The 18,587-nt window shown below is 31.2% G+C and overlaps 1 protein-coding gene across 1 annotated transcript in view; it reads left to right on the forward strand.

Annotated features, from left to right (window-relative positions):
• Nucleotides 1–17,975, forward strand: part of LOC143081049 (coadhesin-like) — a 50,772-nt gene extending 32,797 nt beyond the window's left edge. The window contains exons 4-5 of the mRNA XM_076257285.1: nucleotides 2,548–2,712; nucleotides 17,788–17,975. Coding sequence (XP_076113400.1) covers nucleotides 2,548–2,712; nucleotides 17,788–17,975 — 353 coding nt within the window. The remainder of the gene's footprint in view (nucleotides 1–2,547; nucleotides 2,713–17,787) is intronic.
• Nucleotides 17,976–18,587: the final 612 nt, after the last annotated feature.

Here is an 18,587-nt window from a genome sequence, read left to right on the forward strand (position 1 = left end):
AGACACAGATGACCTTACATAGATATTTAATGTGCGTATTGTTATGCGTTTACTTTTCTACATTGGCTAGAGGTATAGCGGAGGGTTGAGATCTCACAAACATATTTAACCCCGCCGCATTTTTGCGCCTGTCCCAAGTCAGGAGCTTCTGGCCTTTTCTAGTCTTGTATTATTTTAATTTTAGTTTCTTATCTACAATTTGGAAATTAGTATGGCGTTCATTATCACTACACTAGTATATATTTGTTTAGGGGCCAGCTGAAGGACGCCTCCGGGTGCGGGAATTTCTCGCTACATTGAAGACCTGTTGGTGACCTTCTGCTGTTGTTTTTTTCTATGGTCGGGTTGTTGTCTCTTTGGCACATTCCCCATTTCCATTCTCAATTTTATGGCTATTACTTTTTATTCCCATTTCTGTTCATCCTTAGCTTTCGGATATTTGGTTTTGAGTGATCCTGATGACGATAAATTCAAAAAATGCTTTGGAAGCATATCATTTTTTAAATGTTATTTTTATATTAATTCCACCTTATGTAATAATGCTGTATTTTGATTGGATTAGAAACATGGTATTTTTCACCAATTTCTATATATTGAGATTTTCTTTTCTCTGCCGGGGTATTTGCCATTAGGGAATTACTATGCTAGCAAATACCATGGCAGATGGGAAATACCCTAGCAAATACCACGTCCAAAAATAACTCAATGAATTATTTCTATTCTAATATGACAAATTCTTGGTCATTCTAAATATATGGTTCCAGATGAAATATTTAGGATAAAAAGCATCATTATTGAATTTGGAGCGAATGACGTAAAAATTCCGGGAATGACGTCATAAATAAAACTCAACGGAAACGAATTGTCAACCGGTCACATAAAACTGGGATCAACTTGTATTATGCTTCTTTGAAACTGACGAACAAAGTGAAGAAGTCAGTCGAGAACTAGCTTATTATCATAAAAAGGGAGATATATATAAATAAAGGCAACAGTAGTATACCGCTGTTCAAAACTCATAAATCCATGGACAAAAAACAAAATCGGGATAACAAACTAAAACCGAGGGAAACGCATTAAATATAAGAGGAGAACAACGACATAACACTAAAATGTAACACATATAGACAAAATCCCACGAGAATAACAAATATAACATATATATATAACATCAAAACCAAATACATGAATTTGGGATAGACAAGTACCGTGACACGTCTTATCGCAATGTGAATTTACACTCAAAAATAAGAGAAAACAAACGACATAACGTTATAATGTAATACACACAGAAACAAACTATAATATAACAATGACCATATTCCTGACTTGGTACAGGGCATTTTTAAAGGAAAAAATGGTGGGTTGAACCTGGTTTTGTGGCATGCCAAACCTCGCACTTTTATGGCCATGTGAAATATAACATCAAAATGACAACACAGGACTACAATATAAATAAATACAGTCAGTCAGTGACTGTACATAAAAAAAAATGATAAGAAATGATTATACAGTCAATACTATTTGACTTCGCAAAGAGCACAGCTACAGTGTATACAAAAATTGTACATTCAAGTCGAAATTTCATATGATACCTGATTATAATAAACTTTCTGAGGTGGAACATTCGGTGGAATTAAACAATTATATCATGCTTACAAGGGGTATTTGCCAAAAATACCGGTTTCGAGGTAATCAAATTTCCCTCGCCTAACTGCTCTGGAAATTTGTACCTCTCAACCGGTATTTTTGGCAAATACCCCTTGTAAGCATGATATATTTGTATATTATTTTATTATAATACTACCGCTTTAAGTATACGATAAATAGGCAGTTGACGAATGGTGAATGTATAACCGATACATGTTATAAAACAGACACATATCAAAGTTGATTCAAAATATTTCCCAAATCCTCCATATTTTATATATATGTAGTTCCTTAAACAAGAGCAAAAGTTTAAACATGGTAGTATTGTTGCTATTTAATAAATATTTGATACAAAAGAGGTGGATGAGCTACACATCTGTACACACAGCGCATAGTATATCATGTTAACATAAAACTTGATATAAAATGTTTGGCAGTTCTGATATGTAAATTCGGGGGGGGGGAAGTAGACCAAATTGTTAAAGAACGGACCGACAGACGTAAACCAGTATGGCTCGGAGCGGGGATTAATGTATGTCATATAACCGACAAGGTAATAAATATACTCCACATCGCAGCGCTAACATGCTACTATCCTCAAAACTCTATAGAGATTAAATCTGATAAGGACGTTATGCTCAGAATGTTAACATTTACCTAATATATAAACAGTCTTTATATATATATCAAAATTAAAACATAACTTCGAAAAGGCGTAATTGACGTTAAATGGTGGTATGCATACAAAAGATCAATGAAGAAGGCATAAACTATGCATTTTATTCACATAAATAAACTTCTAAGTTTAGTAAAAAAAAGTACACATTAAATTTAAAAAGAAACACTGATCGAATGATTATTTTGATTCATATGATATATTTTTTTAAAATAACTTAGGGGGTTGGAGTGTCTGGACAACTTTTGGTGAATGTTCTACAACTTGTGACGAAGGACATCAGGTGGTTAAAAGAAGGTGTGATAATCCATTACCAGGTCGTGATGCTGCATATTGTGATGGCGAAGACGTCCAATATGTAGACTGCAACCTAGGTGGTTGTCCAGGTATAATGTTCTGTTGCATTTTTAATTCTATTCGCTGGCTTTGTTTGAGCTTTTGAATTCGCCATTTTATAACTGAATAACTTTTTTGAATTTTCGCTGGAGTTTGGTATTTTTGTTATTTTACTTTTTGAATTAGACCTATTGATAATAATGAAAATAAACTGAATGGACTTTGAACGAAATTTTGAAAAATGATAAATTTATTTTATTTCAAAAAGAATTATAAACAATAACAAAAGATGAAAATCGAAAACAAAAGTTTATATCATTGATATAATCCAAAGTGAAACAATGTAAGTCAAAATTGAATGAAACTTAAAACATACGTTATGTCATGGTTTGTTTTACAGAATATGAACCCACAATTTGTAATTTTAAAAAATTCACATTTAATTCGTATCTTTTGATTTTGAAAGACAATATTGATTGTTTGATAAGTTAATCTGAAATAATTGAAGGGTCGTGGAGTTGTTGGGAGGATGATGGTCACTGCTCAACCTCTTGTGGAAATGGGACACAATTAAGACGAAGACGATGCAATAATCCAGCGCCAACAAATGGTGGAGAAACATGTCCCGGTGACATTCTGACTAAGGTGCATTGTAACACAAAAGAGTGTCCAGGTATCGCTTAAACTTTATAAAATAACGGTTAAAAATATGTAAAATCAGTCGTTTATTTTTATCTGTTTTAAAAATAAGTGTGTGTGTCAAATCATTCAAAACGGAGATAAGAGTCTCTTGATTTAGGGAGAAATACATCTTACTTTAATAAAAAAAAAAATGTGATTCAAATTACAAATTGTATGAAACTGACATTATAAAGATGCTTGATTTCTACGTAGACAACACATTTGTCACGTTTAAAGGACGTACCGTTAACAAACAATAGGCCTTTCAATGGGAACTAAATGTTCGCCTCTTCTTGCCGATCTGTTTTTTTATTCATATAATGCTGCCTACGAAATGAAATTTATTAGGAAGAAACAAAATAAGATAATAATACAGTATTAGACACAAAGTATAAATAGTAACATAAAATTTACATGGCACTTAACAATTACACAATTGTTCACATATGCCTTGCAGGTTGATACCCAGTTGAAATAAACCCAACCCAATGGAACTCTTTATTAGAGAAGGTAAAAATGTCCAAGTTGATATACTTAGGTATACATTTGTTTCTATGGCCGTTTAAAGTTTTTGTAAGTGCACTATTTATTGTTTTTGCATTTACTTACGTAAGATCTAAATCTAAATATTGGAGAAACATCTTCTTGAAAAACTCGATTTTTGTAGATGCATTGCATGAGGATCTTTTTGCATAAGCATACATTCCGCTCAGAAAAAAATACACCGAAATACAAACGATTGATCTCTCCAAAGCATTAATTTCAGTTACAAAACATCCCTTAAATGGGAAACAATCTCTTAAAAATGAAACGGGAAAGTAGGGTACACCTTTTAATGTTCAAGCGTGTTTGAGTTTACTCTTCGTCTTAAAAACGTAAACACCATTTCACTCCGGGTTCATTATTATTAAATATTACTTATTATTGATAATCAAATTGTTATCTGATCGATTTTATTCCAATTCAGTTTATAAATGGGGACATTTGAAAGAACTTAACCTAACACAGAATGATCTAAAAGAAATTATGGAGGACGAGATGAATGAAATGAAGAACAACTTAACCATCGACTCAAAAAACATCTCTGCTGCTATCAGAAAACGCATATCAGCACGTGACGACAGACTGTCTGCTGCATCTGTAGGTAATGTAGGTGTCGCTCTACTGTTGATACCATTGGTAATGATTATTGTTGTGGACGCTCCACGTGTTTTCGTCGTTGTAGCAACTATTTACAGAAAAGTGTGTTCAAGAAATTAAAGTCGGCACAACTTTCAAATGCTCAATAGGAATCTGATGAACAAAGTCAAGTTTTTTAACCGTTTTTGACCAAAGAAACATAAAAACATATAAGTGAAAACATTCTTATATTCTTTTGAATGCTTTGACGGAGTGGTTGCAATATTCTAATACGAAGGTTGAAACATATGAGTGAATAAAGCAGTACGTCCAGTAAAACCCTTTTGTGACCCCAGAATATAGCAGTTTTACAAAACTGTTATAATGTAAACGTTTAGTTATTATTTAGAAAGTAGAATGCTTCTGCTACATAAATATGGGCTTTTTTGACAATGCAATGCACATATATTGGGTACTAGAATCATTAAGTCATGCTAAATTACAGAAATCTTCACAAGTTTAGCATTTTAGTTAAATTTTTGACGGTTCCATCTTAAATGAAAGTGGCTGCAATTGTGGTCTTAATTAATATGAAATGTAAGTTGTATTTCATGATAATACATAACATATATAAAAGATGAGAATGAACAAGGATGCGGCCACTTTCAATTTTGTCAACATCTGAAAAGTGACATTTTTTGGCATATTTGATAGATTTTTCATATTAAAGTTTGAATCGGAGCGTTTTTAATGACCAAATCAGTTAAAATCATTCACATAAACTAATTGAGTCAATTGAAATGGACACGTACGTGTTTAATAGGTGTTCAAAATCTTTCGTCAGATGGACCTGATATTTGATGCCAAAATCGACCCTTACCGGACCTACTCCTTTGTTTTCATGTAGGAGTAAATTCAGTAAAAAATCTCCCAGTGACTTTAATGCTTATCTATGCATGGAATTAAATTTATTCCTGATTTACCTTAAGAAATTGGAAACTTTCATATAACATTCATGAAAGTACAAATGTAGCCCTATCTTTTGCAACAATAAAAACATAGGGTCATGCGGCATTTTTGGGCATTCACGTGGCCTTGTTTACAAACAATGTAGATTCACACTGAATTCCTATACTGACCCCCATTACTTTTCAACCCTGTAGTAAAAAAATTAGTACATTCAGCATTTATTTTTTTTATTTTTTTCAACTCTAGTTTTGATCCATCTGCTAAAAAATATTTATTACAAACATTATCTACCTATCAGAAGAGCATATGACTTCAGTGTTATACAGAAAGCTCTCCCCCAAATGGGCGGTCCCTTATGACGTTTATTTATTTACTGAATTTACCCCTATAAGGGACTTTTTAACTTCTTTTCCCACTTTTTTTGCAATAAACATGTAAGGTATCCAATTTTCAAGTTCCGGTTTCAATACAACATTCGTAAACGCTGAATTTATAAAGATAGAGCAAAATTGATACTACATCCCATACTGCGGCAAATGTATATTTGGTATATAAAGTTGCACTTTGACTGTTTTTAAAAGAATGGTGTAAAATGCTCTGTTTAATAAATATGAATTGTTTTTTGTGTTTGCTTTGACCAGTATTGCAAGTACACCTAGAAACTAAAGACTTGGTGTACTCTTAGTTAAATTTTTCCTTACATGGAAGTTTTTGGTTAAATACCCTGAAAAGACCACACAATGATTTTTCAAAGGTTTTTTTAAGCAGTTTGATACCAAATAAACAACAATTATGTTTCATTATACTAGATCTGTGTTTTAATTACTAATAAAGTTCACAAAATGTCATTGACAATCACTCTGCAGAAATTCATGTTACCCCAACATCAGGATGGATTCTTCGCCAAAACTAGACGGCCGAATTGGAAAAAGTGCCAAATAAGAATAAATAAGACTAAGTATAATCAAACTTTGCATTTGGAAGATGAAAGTAGCAATTTAGAATATTTAAAAGCAATTATTTAACATAAAAATCCAATTACAAACATTTCAACACTAGTTTCCTAGATGAAGGACATGTTATCATAAAAAGTTGTCTAGTATAATTTTTAAATAAAGAAACGCAAGGCGTTATGTAAAAATAAATGAATACCTTCATGCGGTCAGATTATTCGAGTGTTAAAATACTAGAAAAGTGCTTATTTACCACTTGTTCTACAACTTAACATTGTGAGCGCAGCTAAAAAATAAATCACTATGTCAAAGGGAGGTAATCTGTTTTTTTTTCATATGATTTTATATACATTATGAGGAGAAATTTGTGCAAAATGTGATGTAAATGGGAAGAATATTTATGCCTTTCATTAATATCATAACTCTAAAGTGTAATTTGTATTGTTTCTTTCAATCTGCACACAAAAACTGACTTACCATATACCCCATGCTTTCTCTCACAGTACAATCAGTGCATCCTGGATAGCCGATGCTAAGATAGAAATTTGTGTACAAAACAACTTCAAATGGTTCCAAATCCTTCAATTACATTAACATTTACAGGAAATGAGTTTGTTGATTATTGTGTGGCCTTGGACAAGTACAGTGAAAGAGTACATATTTTCCTTGGGGGTAAATTCAGTAAAAAATCTCCCATTGACTTTAATGCTAATCTATGTATGGAATCTAATTTATACCTGATTTACCGTAAGAAATTGTAAACTTTCATATACCATTCATAAAAAGTACAAATGTAGCCCTATTTTTTGCAACAATAAAAACATAGGGTCATGCGGCATTTTTGGGCATTCACATGACCTTGTTTACAAACAATGTAGATTCGCACTGAATTCCTATACTGACCCCCATTACTTTTCAACCCTGTAGTAAAAAAATTTAGTACATTCAGCATTTTTTTTTTCAACTTTAGTTTGATCCATCTGCCAAAAAATATTTATTACAAACATTATCTACCTATCAGAAGAGCATATGACTTCAGTGTTATACAGAAAGCTCTCCCCTATATGGGCAGTCCCTTATGCGTATATTTATTTACTGAATTTACCCCTGTAAATGATTATTCGAAAGAAGACTACGTGTGTAAATCGTACAAAAAAGTTGTTGATTCAATGTTGCTTTATAGATTCACTGAAGTGATTTGTTCAACAATTTTAAAAACATATCATCATTTGGTTAACCGTTACGGAATACCTGTTTTATAGATGAAAACTTGTATTTTTAATTTGTCCTAGTTACTACCATGTTGTCTCTTCTTTGTTAACGACTGTTGTCGAATGAAGTTTTATTCCAATATTTTTTGTCTTGAGCACCAGTAGATGTTAACGGTCCAGATAAGCGAATTTCAACACTTTTTTGTTTGATTGTTCGTGATCCTTTATAAAAATAGTTATGCTTTTATGTATTTTATGATATTGATTTAGTTTATTCTTATGTTTGGTCACCTTTAACGAATTTCGATAAAATTTTACTTTTTTTAAAACATACTGATGTAATTCCGACCGTTCTCATCGTTAGTAAGTTGTGCCTTCATGATTTATTATGTTTGGGAAAATAGTCAGACTTCTTTTGATTATTATAAGGAGATTTATTTGTCTCAAATTAGTATCTTCTCGTCGTTGTTTTTCCTTCCAATTTTACATGAGTGAATATGCGTTAGAAAACTCAAAAAAGCGTTTCCAATTATGTTCACATTTACGTTGATTGTTTTGAAAAAGAAACCGATTCAAGTATTTATACTTGTTTTGTTTTTTATTGTTGTACATTGCATGTTTCCGAATCGTTGTTTGTGATGAAGCTTCATCAAGTTATATATCTTCAAGAGGTATCCGTTAAAGTTATTCGTTTTCCCATTACTTGTCATATTTGCAGTCAAATAAATCAGTGCAGCAAAGGAACATGATCTTGACATTATAATGAAATCATGGTAGACAACACTGAGGTTTCGCCAAGTTAAAGATTAAACCCTAACTTTAGATTCTGTTGAATATTTTTTTTTAAACTAACCAAAAGAACCATGCTTATGATAGCGTACATCAGATGCGCCTTTTCTCTATGTAAGACTTGCATGCATTTAAAAGGGTAAATAAAGGCAACAGTAGTATACCGCTGTTCAAAACTCATAAATCCATGGATAAAAAACAAAATCGGGGTAACAAACTAAAACCGAGGGAAAAGCATTAAATATAAACACATATTTTATAGTTTCAGACGTGTAAATGCATAAGTGAACGTATCATTTCAGTTGATACGGTTAGGAATTAACTTCAAATATGCATTTTTTCAATGTCAACTAAAATTTCAGAAATGTTCATTTTCTTAAGGAAAATAATGTGCACTAGCACATGATCCAGAAACTTATTTATACAATATTTGTACATTGTCGGATAATAGTTGCCGAACACATTTTCATATCGTATGTACATGTATACATGTAACAAGAAACAATCTTTAATCACTACTTTGATTCAAAAAAGGAAAAGATTAAAGGAAACTACAGTATAACAATGGTCAGATTCGGTTACAACCAGTTCTTAAATTCAAAAAAAGGAATCGTTAAGTTTTGAAAATAATGCTTAGGAAACAACTTAAACACTATTAAAATTTATAAAAACAAACAATTGTTACTATTTCATGTTTTTTTTTAAGAATATCAAGTATTATAAATTGATGTTATATTTATAACAGAATAAAAAAAGCAGAAAAAAAGGAAGGTCCGTGCTCTCATGTTGGAATTAGAAGCCATTAAAAAGATGAGAATTTTCCTAAATTTATTCATGACACTTTTTTCCTTTCAAGGCTATAAAAAAAGCATGGGTTGATAAGATTTTCAATTTTTTTTTTTTCATTTTATGTCATGCAATGATTTTAAAAAGTAGAGGGTACTGATGAAAACGTCTGATTCATTTGTAGAGAAAAACAACAACAACATATGGCACTCCATTTTTTATGAGCACATGTACAAATATTTTGCATCAATTAATAATCTGTTCATATCAAAATAATGATTTATGAATATAATTAATGTTCTTTGATTGTGTGTTTTATGGGGAGGGGATGTTGTTTAAATTAAATAAGCACTAACACTGATAGATTAAAATTCTCAAACATGTATTGTATTGTTCTTTTATAGAAAAATGCATGTAACTATTTGACACAAAATAAAAAAAAACATATTTCTGTATGTTATTCTTTTATCCTGATTCTGAATGTCATTGCATTTATTTTTTCAAATGTGTCATGCACAAATACAACCATAGAGTTAAAGCCATATTGCTGTCCTTCGTAGAAGTTATATTGTACATGTTGATAAAACATGTTGGCATGTTGGACGGTTCAGAGTGTTTCTGACCTGATACCTTATTTGATGACAAAGGTATGTCATGCCGAACTCATTCGATCGTTTTTTTTTTTGCATGATATGTAGTTGTTATTAAACGTTTTTTTTTTTATAGGAATATGGATTTCAACAATACCAAGTTTTTATCGGTAAATGTTTTGTTTAATTGACTTTTGAGTTAGTATAGGCCTCCGTGAATACCAGATTGTGAAAAATCAATCAATAGAATATCACCTCATCAATGCACAGTAATTGTATATAGTATTGACCTATTGGTAATAATTAAACAGTATGTAAAACGCTAGCTTTCTGAATAATTATTATCCGATTCGCTTAGATATTGTAGTAAACAAATGTTGCTTTAAATATAAACTTTAAAAGATATACAGGTGTTTTATTCAAATCACATCAAACGAACGCGGAAGTTACTTAGTCATCGAGTAAAACTTAATGTTTAAAAGAAAAGGGCAGAAACCACACCACATCATGCACATGTTGAATAAATGATCCAAAAATATGTAAAGTAACTTATGATGTATAAATATTAAAATCAATATTGTTTTGTATTTGAATAAAGATTCTTGTTATAGTTTCAGTAGAATTTCCTTGAAATCTAGCATATGTGTTATGCTAAAGTCAACATTTAAAAGGACACTGTATAAATTATCGATTTTAAGATTCGTTGAATTTGTAATTATTTGATATAGAAATATGTGGACGAGGAGTTGTTTAATTGGCACTCATATATTTTCTTATATTCAGTTACAACTGCATTGTTGTATAACTTTTAACTAACTAAAATATTTAGAAATGTATATATTCGACATGGAATTTAAAAAATAGAAGAAACTGTTACAGTTATTTTGGTGTTTTCTATATTTTATGTTCGTCTTTGAGACAGTAAGTACTTTATATTATAATAATTAAGTTTTGCTATTATTAAATAAGGAAGAATTTAGTCAATATAACTATGACAAATCCGATTCTCGTCGTGTAAGTCATTCGCTCAGATAACTGATGACAACACTCAAGGTTGCGGTGTAAGAGTGTCACTGACCAAAATGTTAATATTTGTGTAAGAAAGTCGATGTCCTCTATTGTAAACTTCTATATGGTTATTTTTTACCAATGTTATAGGTATACGATTACCCTAATGTAAATCGTATTGTCAAGTAGTTGATTACCACAACTTAAATCGCAGTGTAAGATAGTCATTGACCACACTGTTAATCGCTATGTAAAATTGTTGCTGATCACACTGTTAATAGCAGGGTAGGATAGATTTTGACCTCCCTGTTTATCGTTGAGTCTAACAGTTGCGGACCACACTGTACATCGCTATATTAGATTGTTGTTGCTCACATTGTTAATCGATAAATCACAGTGCAAGGAAGTCTATAATTGGATATAAGAAGATGTGGTATGAGTGCCAATGAGACAACTCTCCATCCAAATAACAATTTATAAAAGTAAGCCATTATATGTCAAGGTACGACCTTCAACACGGAGCCTTGGATCACACCGAACAACAAGCTATCAATGGATCCAAAATTACTAGTGTAAAACCATTCAAACGGGAAATCAACGGTCTAATCTATATACAAAAAAGAGGAACGAGAAACGCGTATAAATTACATAAACAAACGATAACTAATGTACATCAGATTCCTGATTTAGGACAGGTGCAAACATTTGAAGCGGGATTAAACGTTTTAATGGAAACCACATTGTCTAAAATTTGAAGTGAAATTCAAAACAAAATTGCTAGAAAACAAATAGTATTAAATAAGGTTGTGTGGATACATGATTCCTTATTTAAGGGACTAAGCTTATACGTATGTATTGGTATTCATCTAAGTTATTGATCAGAACGGAAAATATCTTGGTTAATAGATGATGTCCGCAACTGTATTTTATCGTTTAGTACATAATTGTGTTTTACTACGATTTATTCTACATCCGTGCGAACTATGAGAGTATTTATTTATCCGTGTGTGTCTCTGTCATGTGTGTTCTTGCATTTATCTGTACTGTATTCCTATCATGTCATGTTGGCATTTGAGCGGTATACTTAATATTTCTACAAAGCGCAAGGTTTGACTTGCCACAAAACCAGACTCATTCAACCATTTGTTTCTGCTTCTTAAAATGTCCTGTTCCAAGTAAAGAAAATGGCAGTTGTTAACTTATAGTTTATTTCTATACACGTTACATTGACTTTTGTTTTTGTTGCACATTAGTGTTACTGTTGTTCCGTTGTTTTCCTCTTATATTTCATGTGTTACTCTCAGTTTCAGTTATTAAACCATTTTGAATCCAACGTTTTCTACATAAAAAAATATCAGTACCAATTTAGGATTATGACATTTCTTTTTTATTCATTTGATGTGTTTGAGCTTCCGATTTTGTCATTTGTTAAAGGACTTCTCGTATTGAATTTTTCTTGCTGTTCGTTTTTTTGTTGTTATTTTACCTTTCTACCAGACCATTTAGAATTCCATATTTGGCTTACAAACCAAATTAAAGTAGTTTTATACATAGAATCAGTTGATAATAGTGATCATGCAGACAAATTTATTCTTATGGAATTCAGTGTGGTGAATGAAATCCTAAACAAAAGTCTGACAAATTTGACTTAACTGTTCATCGTTCAGGTTTAAAGGATTGAAAAAAAAACCTTTGAAGAGAAAGAAAGGTAAGAAAGTGATATTAAAATTTATAAGTTGAAGAAAAACTTACAAAAAGTAAAATCACAAAAATACTAAACTCCGATGAAAATTTAAAACGGAAAGTCTCCGATCAAATGACAAAATCAAATGATAAAACACATCAAACGAATAGACAACAACTGTCATATTCCTGAATTAGTACAGGCATTTTCAAATGTTAAAACCTAGTTTTAAAGCGCTAAACGTCTCACATGTATGACAGTTGCATAAAACTCCATTATATTGACATCGATGTGTGAACAAAATAAACAGACACTTCAGATAAAATGACACAAACAGGGGGACAGCAGCAACACGAACCCCACCATATGGGATGACCTCAAAGCCATAGTAAAAAAAACGACACTAACCAAAAAAAAACCACATTGAAATAAAACTAAAAATGTCAAATTCGTATGTGGTTGGGTATTGTGTTATGTATTATCCTTTTTTGGTTGAATTCTTTTACCCTTTTATATATGTTAAAGTTAAGAAAATTTATCAACTACATGTATTTCATATATATGAGTTTTTGGTTAAAAGCAGCTGTATGCAAAATGTTTTTGCTTTGTATATAGTTCTAATTTAGAAGGAAAGGCGACATGGTACGACAAAGACATAAAATATCACCATTACAAACTTAATCATAACTTCATAATATATTCTATAGAAATTCACTTGTGATCAAATTAACGTCACAAACATACGTCACTTTTTGTTGCGTTGATACATTCATTTCACTCAGAGTTAATAATCATATTTTGGTGTTCTAGTGTACTTTCGTAATTCATGGAAGGTGTCCGTTGTTATTCTGTTGTTTACATGTTACAATATACATTTATATTATTTATTTGTGTATTTTTCTGTCCTGGGTGTTCTCTTGTTATTTGTACAGTATTCCTGCCAATTAATGCTGTCAATTAAAGCGATATTTTTAGCATTGCCGTAGAAGCGCTGAATTTGGCTAGCCAAAAGAATCAGCTTCAGCCCACAATTGTTTGCTTAAAATGTCAAGTACCGACTCAGGAATATTGCAGTTGTTATCAAATAGTCCGTTTTGAATGATGCTAGCGTTTGTTTTTGTTGAGGTTAAGTGTTACCGTTGTTTTTTTGTGAAAGTGGGTGTGTTTCCCTTGGTTTTGGTTTGTAAACTCTTACTGAAAAAAATTTTCGTATGCCAATTTAAGGAATTAAGATTTTAAAAAATCGTCCTGTATAAATCACTAATACGTTTAAAGCGACCTTGGTTTCCTTGTCTTGATTTGTGTTATTACTCCGGCTGTTGTACAGACTTTATTATTCCATATTATTAGCATTTCATTTTATAAAATGGGTGATTTCTTTATACTGTGAAACCTGTTTACAGATCACACTTAAAGGAGAGCAAAATTTGCTTTTATTGGACTGATGTTTAATCTATAGGACATGCACTACAGAGGAACATAAAAATAAATAGTTTTGAAACGTATGTTTTGTTTTATACAGGTGGTCTGACTAGTAATTTAATTTAAAATAAAAGAGATAATCACCTGAAAAAAAATATCAGCAAAAGTTACATGTATCGTGTAAAATATAACTTGCAACTTTTAGAAAAGAAACGTTATGTGCTTTTACATGTGTAATTATGGTAAATGTTTGTATACTTTTTTTGGTATAACTTTTACATTACAGCAATTTTGATCGGCATATGGAATGATTGATATAAAAAATAATTGTCTTTTGTTTCAGTAAAAATGTGACTTTTTTGTATTTAAAACTCACCGTACAGTTCAGTATTTCAAGTGTCAATTACATCACAAATTTTCATCATAAATAACAGTTTTTATATAAGTGTCAACTAATGGACCAAGACACATCAAGAACACTCAGAAATTGTATGTAAAAGTTTACTTTTAAAATAAACTTTACAAGTAACTCTAAATAATCCAAGTTCCGAAGTCAGTTAGTCATCTATAATGTTTTGCTTTGAAGAGAGAAAAGAAGGAAAATCACGTCAATAAGAATAGATATTAGTAGTCCAGAAACTATAATGTTATACATGGTGAATGACAAATGGAATAGAACTTTTTTATTATGATAAATGAGCCGGTCAGCGTTTCGGTAGAATTACCTTGATATATAACGTTTTGTATGATCTAGTCAATATTTACTATTTTATTTTTATTTAAAATAACTGTCACTTCTGATTTGTAGCTGATCATCACATATACTTTCCAGCTTAAACAGAAGAGGCGGTTTCATATCCTGTTGAAAATATCAATTCAGCATGGAACTTAGAATAGGAGAAACAGTTATTTTTATGCTTTCCATATTTTCTGTTTGTTCGTACTGTAAGTACATGTATGTTATATTTTTACAATTGTATTTGTACAATAACTGAATAAAGGAGTAATAAACAATATATAACAGTCTTGACCATTACATTCGGAGCATGTTTGTATAATAAAGTCGCAATAAACCTTTTTGATAATCACACAAAACTGGTACGATTTTTTTGTAAATTTTTCGTACAACTGAGAATTTTCAAATCCAAGGAATAGATTTCCTTAGCCGTATTTAGCACAACTTTTTGGAACTTTATGTCCTCAATGCTCTTCACGAAGCCGATGTCCTATAGATAGCGATTTTACCCCAACAAATCTCTATAATTGCTGTATATAACTAACCGTCTTCAAAAAACATATTCAAAAAGTATTGCAAGCTTTGGCATCCTATATAATGACCAGGATGATGTATGTAAAAGAGAGCAAAATCATTTTTGTTTACATTCTCTATAAAGAAATGTGTGTCTGCATTTTGTTTTCAACATGCTTAATTCTTTTGATTTTCTTAAGTTACAATTTCTACTGTAAAAAATTTGCGTTTGTTCACAATATAAAAGCCATTTTCACATAACATTATAGGTGTTTACACATAAATTAATAGAAGTCTGAACATAAAATCAAAGAAATTTAATGGTGTTTGCACGTTATGTAATAGGCACATAACGTAATATGCGTTTGTATATAACGTAAAAGTTGTTTGCGTAAAATGTTAAAATTGTTTGAACATAATGTTATAGGTGGACATGAAGTAATGATAATTGGGACTATCAATTTTCGGCAAAACGCATATCAGCTATAACATGATGTATTATACTTTTCACATAAGATAAATATGTACAAACACAACATTAAGTCGTTAGATTAAAACATCATGAGGTTTTCATAGAATAAAGATGTATCAAAACAAAATTTTAAGAACATTTAACATAATAATCACAATTATCACAGGAAGCAATTATTTACTGACTAACTTGACGGAGGAATAGACACAACATAAAGTGAATGTGAAAGAAAGAAAGAGTGGTTGACCATAACTATTAGAGGTATTCACACAAAATACAGTAGATACAACATAATGTTACGTATATTGCACATAACAAAGAATAGCAATAACAAATGATATAGTTGTTCGACCAAACAAAAACTTAATTTGACACAACACAAAGATGCAGTGTCAGAAAATAAATGAACTTACACATAGCTTAAAGTGGAAATGATAGCACATATAGACAAAGCGACAAAATAAATTATATACATAGACTATAAGTCAGTTACGGCGTTCCATAGAAAGCCACCAATGGGTCTTCCATACAGCGATACAGGATTTTTTTTTATTTAAGTAGAAATAATATTCATCTAAGATCTGACAAAAACAATCCGCAAAAAGGTGGAATGAAATAAGTTGCTACATGTTTTGTTACTGTGAAAATGAAATATTGTATTAATTCTCAACACAAGAACTCTACACTCACTTTCTGACTTCATTCTTGTAGTTGTATCATGGTTTTTATAATGTGAGAAATAAAGATATATAAATGGCATAATCTTGCAAGAGGCTACTAATCACCAGTTATTAAGTGACACGGATGTAAGAAACATTCACGGAACGGCTTTCGATAATGAGTGAAACCACCATACTGTATAATAAGTAATAAAAGGCACTTATATGATAAATTGTAAATGAATCAAACGAGAAAACCAACGGTCTGACATTTGTACGAAACGGTAAACAAATTCAGAATATGATAATCAGCAACAAACGACAACCATTTCATTTTTAGCTCCTTACTTAGGTCTTGTATGTGGTGGAGTGCGGAGCGGACACAATTAATTTTGAGCTCAGAGGTCGAGTCCCCTTTGAATGATATAGTGTTCTAAAGAAAAACAAAATAATAACAGCAACACATTCCGTTTCTGTTTACTTACATACACGGAGAAACTGATCATTTGTTGCTGAAAATATGATTTAAACCAACCGTTCATCCAAAAATGTTTAAAACAGTCGATGCACTCTCAAACATCGTTATCTATAAATAGAACAAGATTAAATTTTATTTGTAGTGTGCGTACTTGAACCAGGAGATTGTACAAATGATTGTGGAGAGGGAACTCAAAATTTTACTGGCCGCTGTGGTCAATTGACTTAATGATTTTGAATTACCATGCACAAGCTATACAGGGTGTACAGGTACATTAATATACAACATCCTGATTTCATTTTATTATATGTAAAGACAATGCATTTCTTTTACTAGAAACTATGATCAGCTTATATCGATGTCCGTGTTCAAACATTTACCCTGCATGAAACGCCTCCTCTTAAAATTTGTTAACACAAAATGTTTTTTTCTTTACATTCTTGATTTGAATAAGTTTTGTTCACCAATTCTTATATAAAGGATTTGTAAACAAAGTTTCATTATCATCCTACTGTTGCCCTGAAGACAATTTTATGAATTTCAAGGTAATATTCAGTAAACAGATGTCTGACAACGTTCCAACATTTCATCAGAGGTAAAAAAAAAATCCAACATTTTCAAATATTGTTCTCTCAAAAACAAGTTTATGGTGAGATGTTTAGTAAGTTCTATTATGTATTGTATATTACAGCTTCGGATTTTAGCGTTGTTAAAATTAAATTAAAAAATCGAGCTCATCATAACAATAATATGTTTTCATAGTCTGACTCAATAGTAGTATAGAAATATATTTATAAAGAAAACTGCCAGACTATCTGGTTTCGATGTGGGAAAAGAAAAAGTTAATTAACATAGTTATTTCCTTGTCTTGTTATATATTACTAAATACTTTGATTTTGTTGTCGGATAAGTGAGCACTTACACTAGTATTCTAATTTTATATGTTTATAATATGTATATGTTATCTTTTTTGATATTCGTCTGGTACAAATATATTCGGGGTTTGTTGAAGTTATAATAAGACAGCCTGATATTTTTATTTTAAAATATTGAAGGTCGTTGGGGCGACTGGACAGCATTTGGTGAATGCTCTACTTCTTGTGACGGCGGCCAAAAGCTATTTACAAGAACGTGTAACCATGTTTCATTACCAGGCCATTTGTCGGTTGCTTGTGATGGTGAAAACTATGAATACAAAACATGCAACCTAGGTGGATGTCCAGGTATGAAGCTCCATATATAGTATTCCCAATGTCAATGTCATCATCGTGTGAACCATGAAAAAAAATGGTGTATGATTGCAAATAAATAAAGGCAACAGTAGTATACCACTGTTTAAAATTCATCAATCGATAGAGAAAAAAACAAATCCGGGTTACAAACTAAAACTGAGGGAAACGTATCAAATATAAGAGAACTACAACACAACAATGTAACAATGTAAACGAAATGTAACACACACAGAAACGAACTATAATGTAACAATGGCCATTTTCCTAACTTGGTACAGGGTATTTTATGAAAAAATGGCAGTGTTAAATATAACATTAAAATGACAACATTAAACGACAAGGCTACAATAAATAAATGGGAGAAAATATAGAACAGCGAAACAAACGAATAATAGCCATCAAAAACAACAGGTTAAAAAAATATTTGTATACGCCAGACGCGCGCTACGTCCTCACTAAACTATGCTCAGATGAAAAAGTGTGAAAGCCATAACAACTACAAAGTTGAAGATCGCCGAGGACCAAAAATTCCAAAAAGTTGTGAGGCCAGGGTTATCCGCCTGTGACAAAACAATCACTATTATCAAGAACAATAAAAAGTTTTGCAAACAGTAAATTTCATA

Source organism: Mytilus galloprovincialis, chromosome 6 (assembly GCF_965363235.1).
Source record: "Mytilus galloprovincialis chromosome 6, xbMytGall1.hap1.1, whole genome shotgun sequence".
In the NCBI taxonomy this organism is placed as follows: Eukaryota; Metazoa; Mollusca; class Bivalvia; order Mytilida; family Mytilidae; genus Mytilus; species Mytilus galloprovincialis.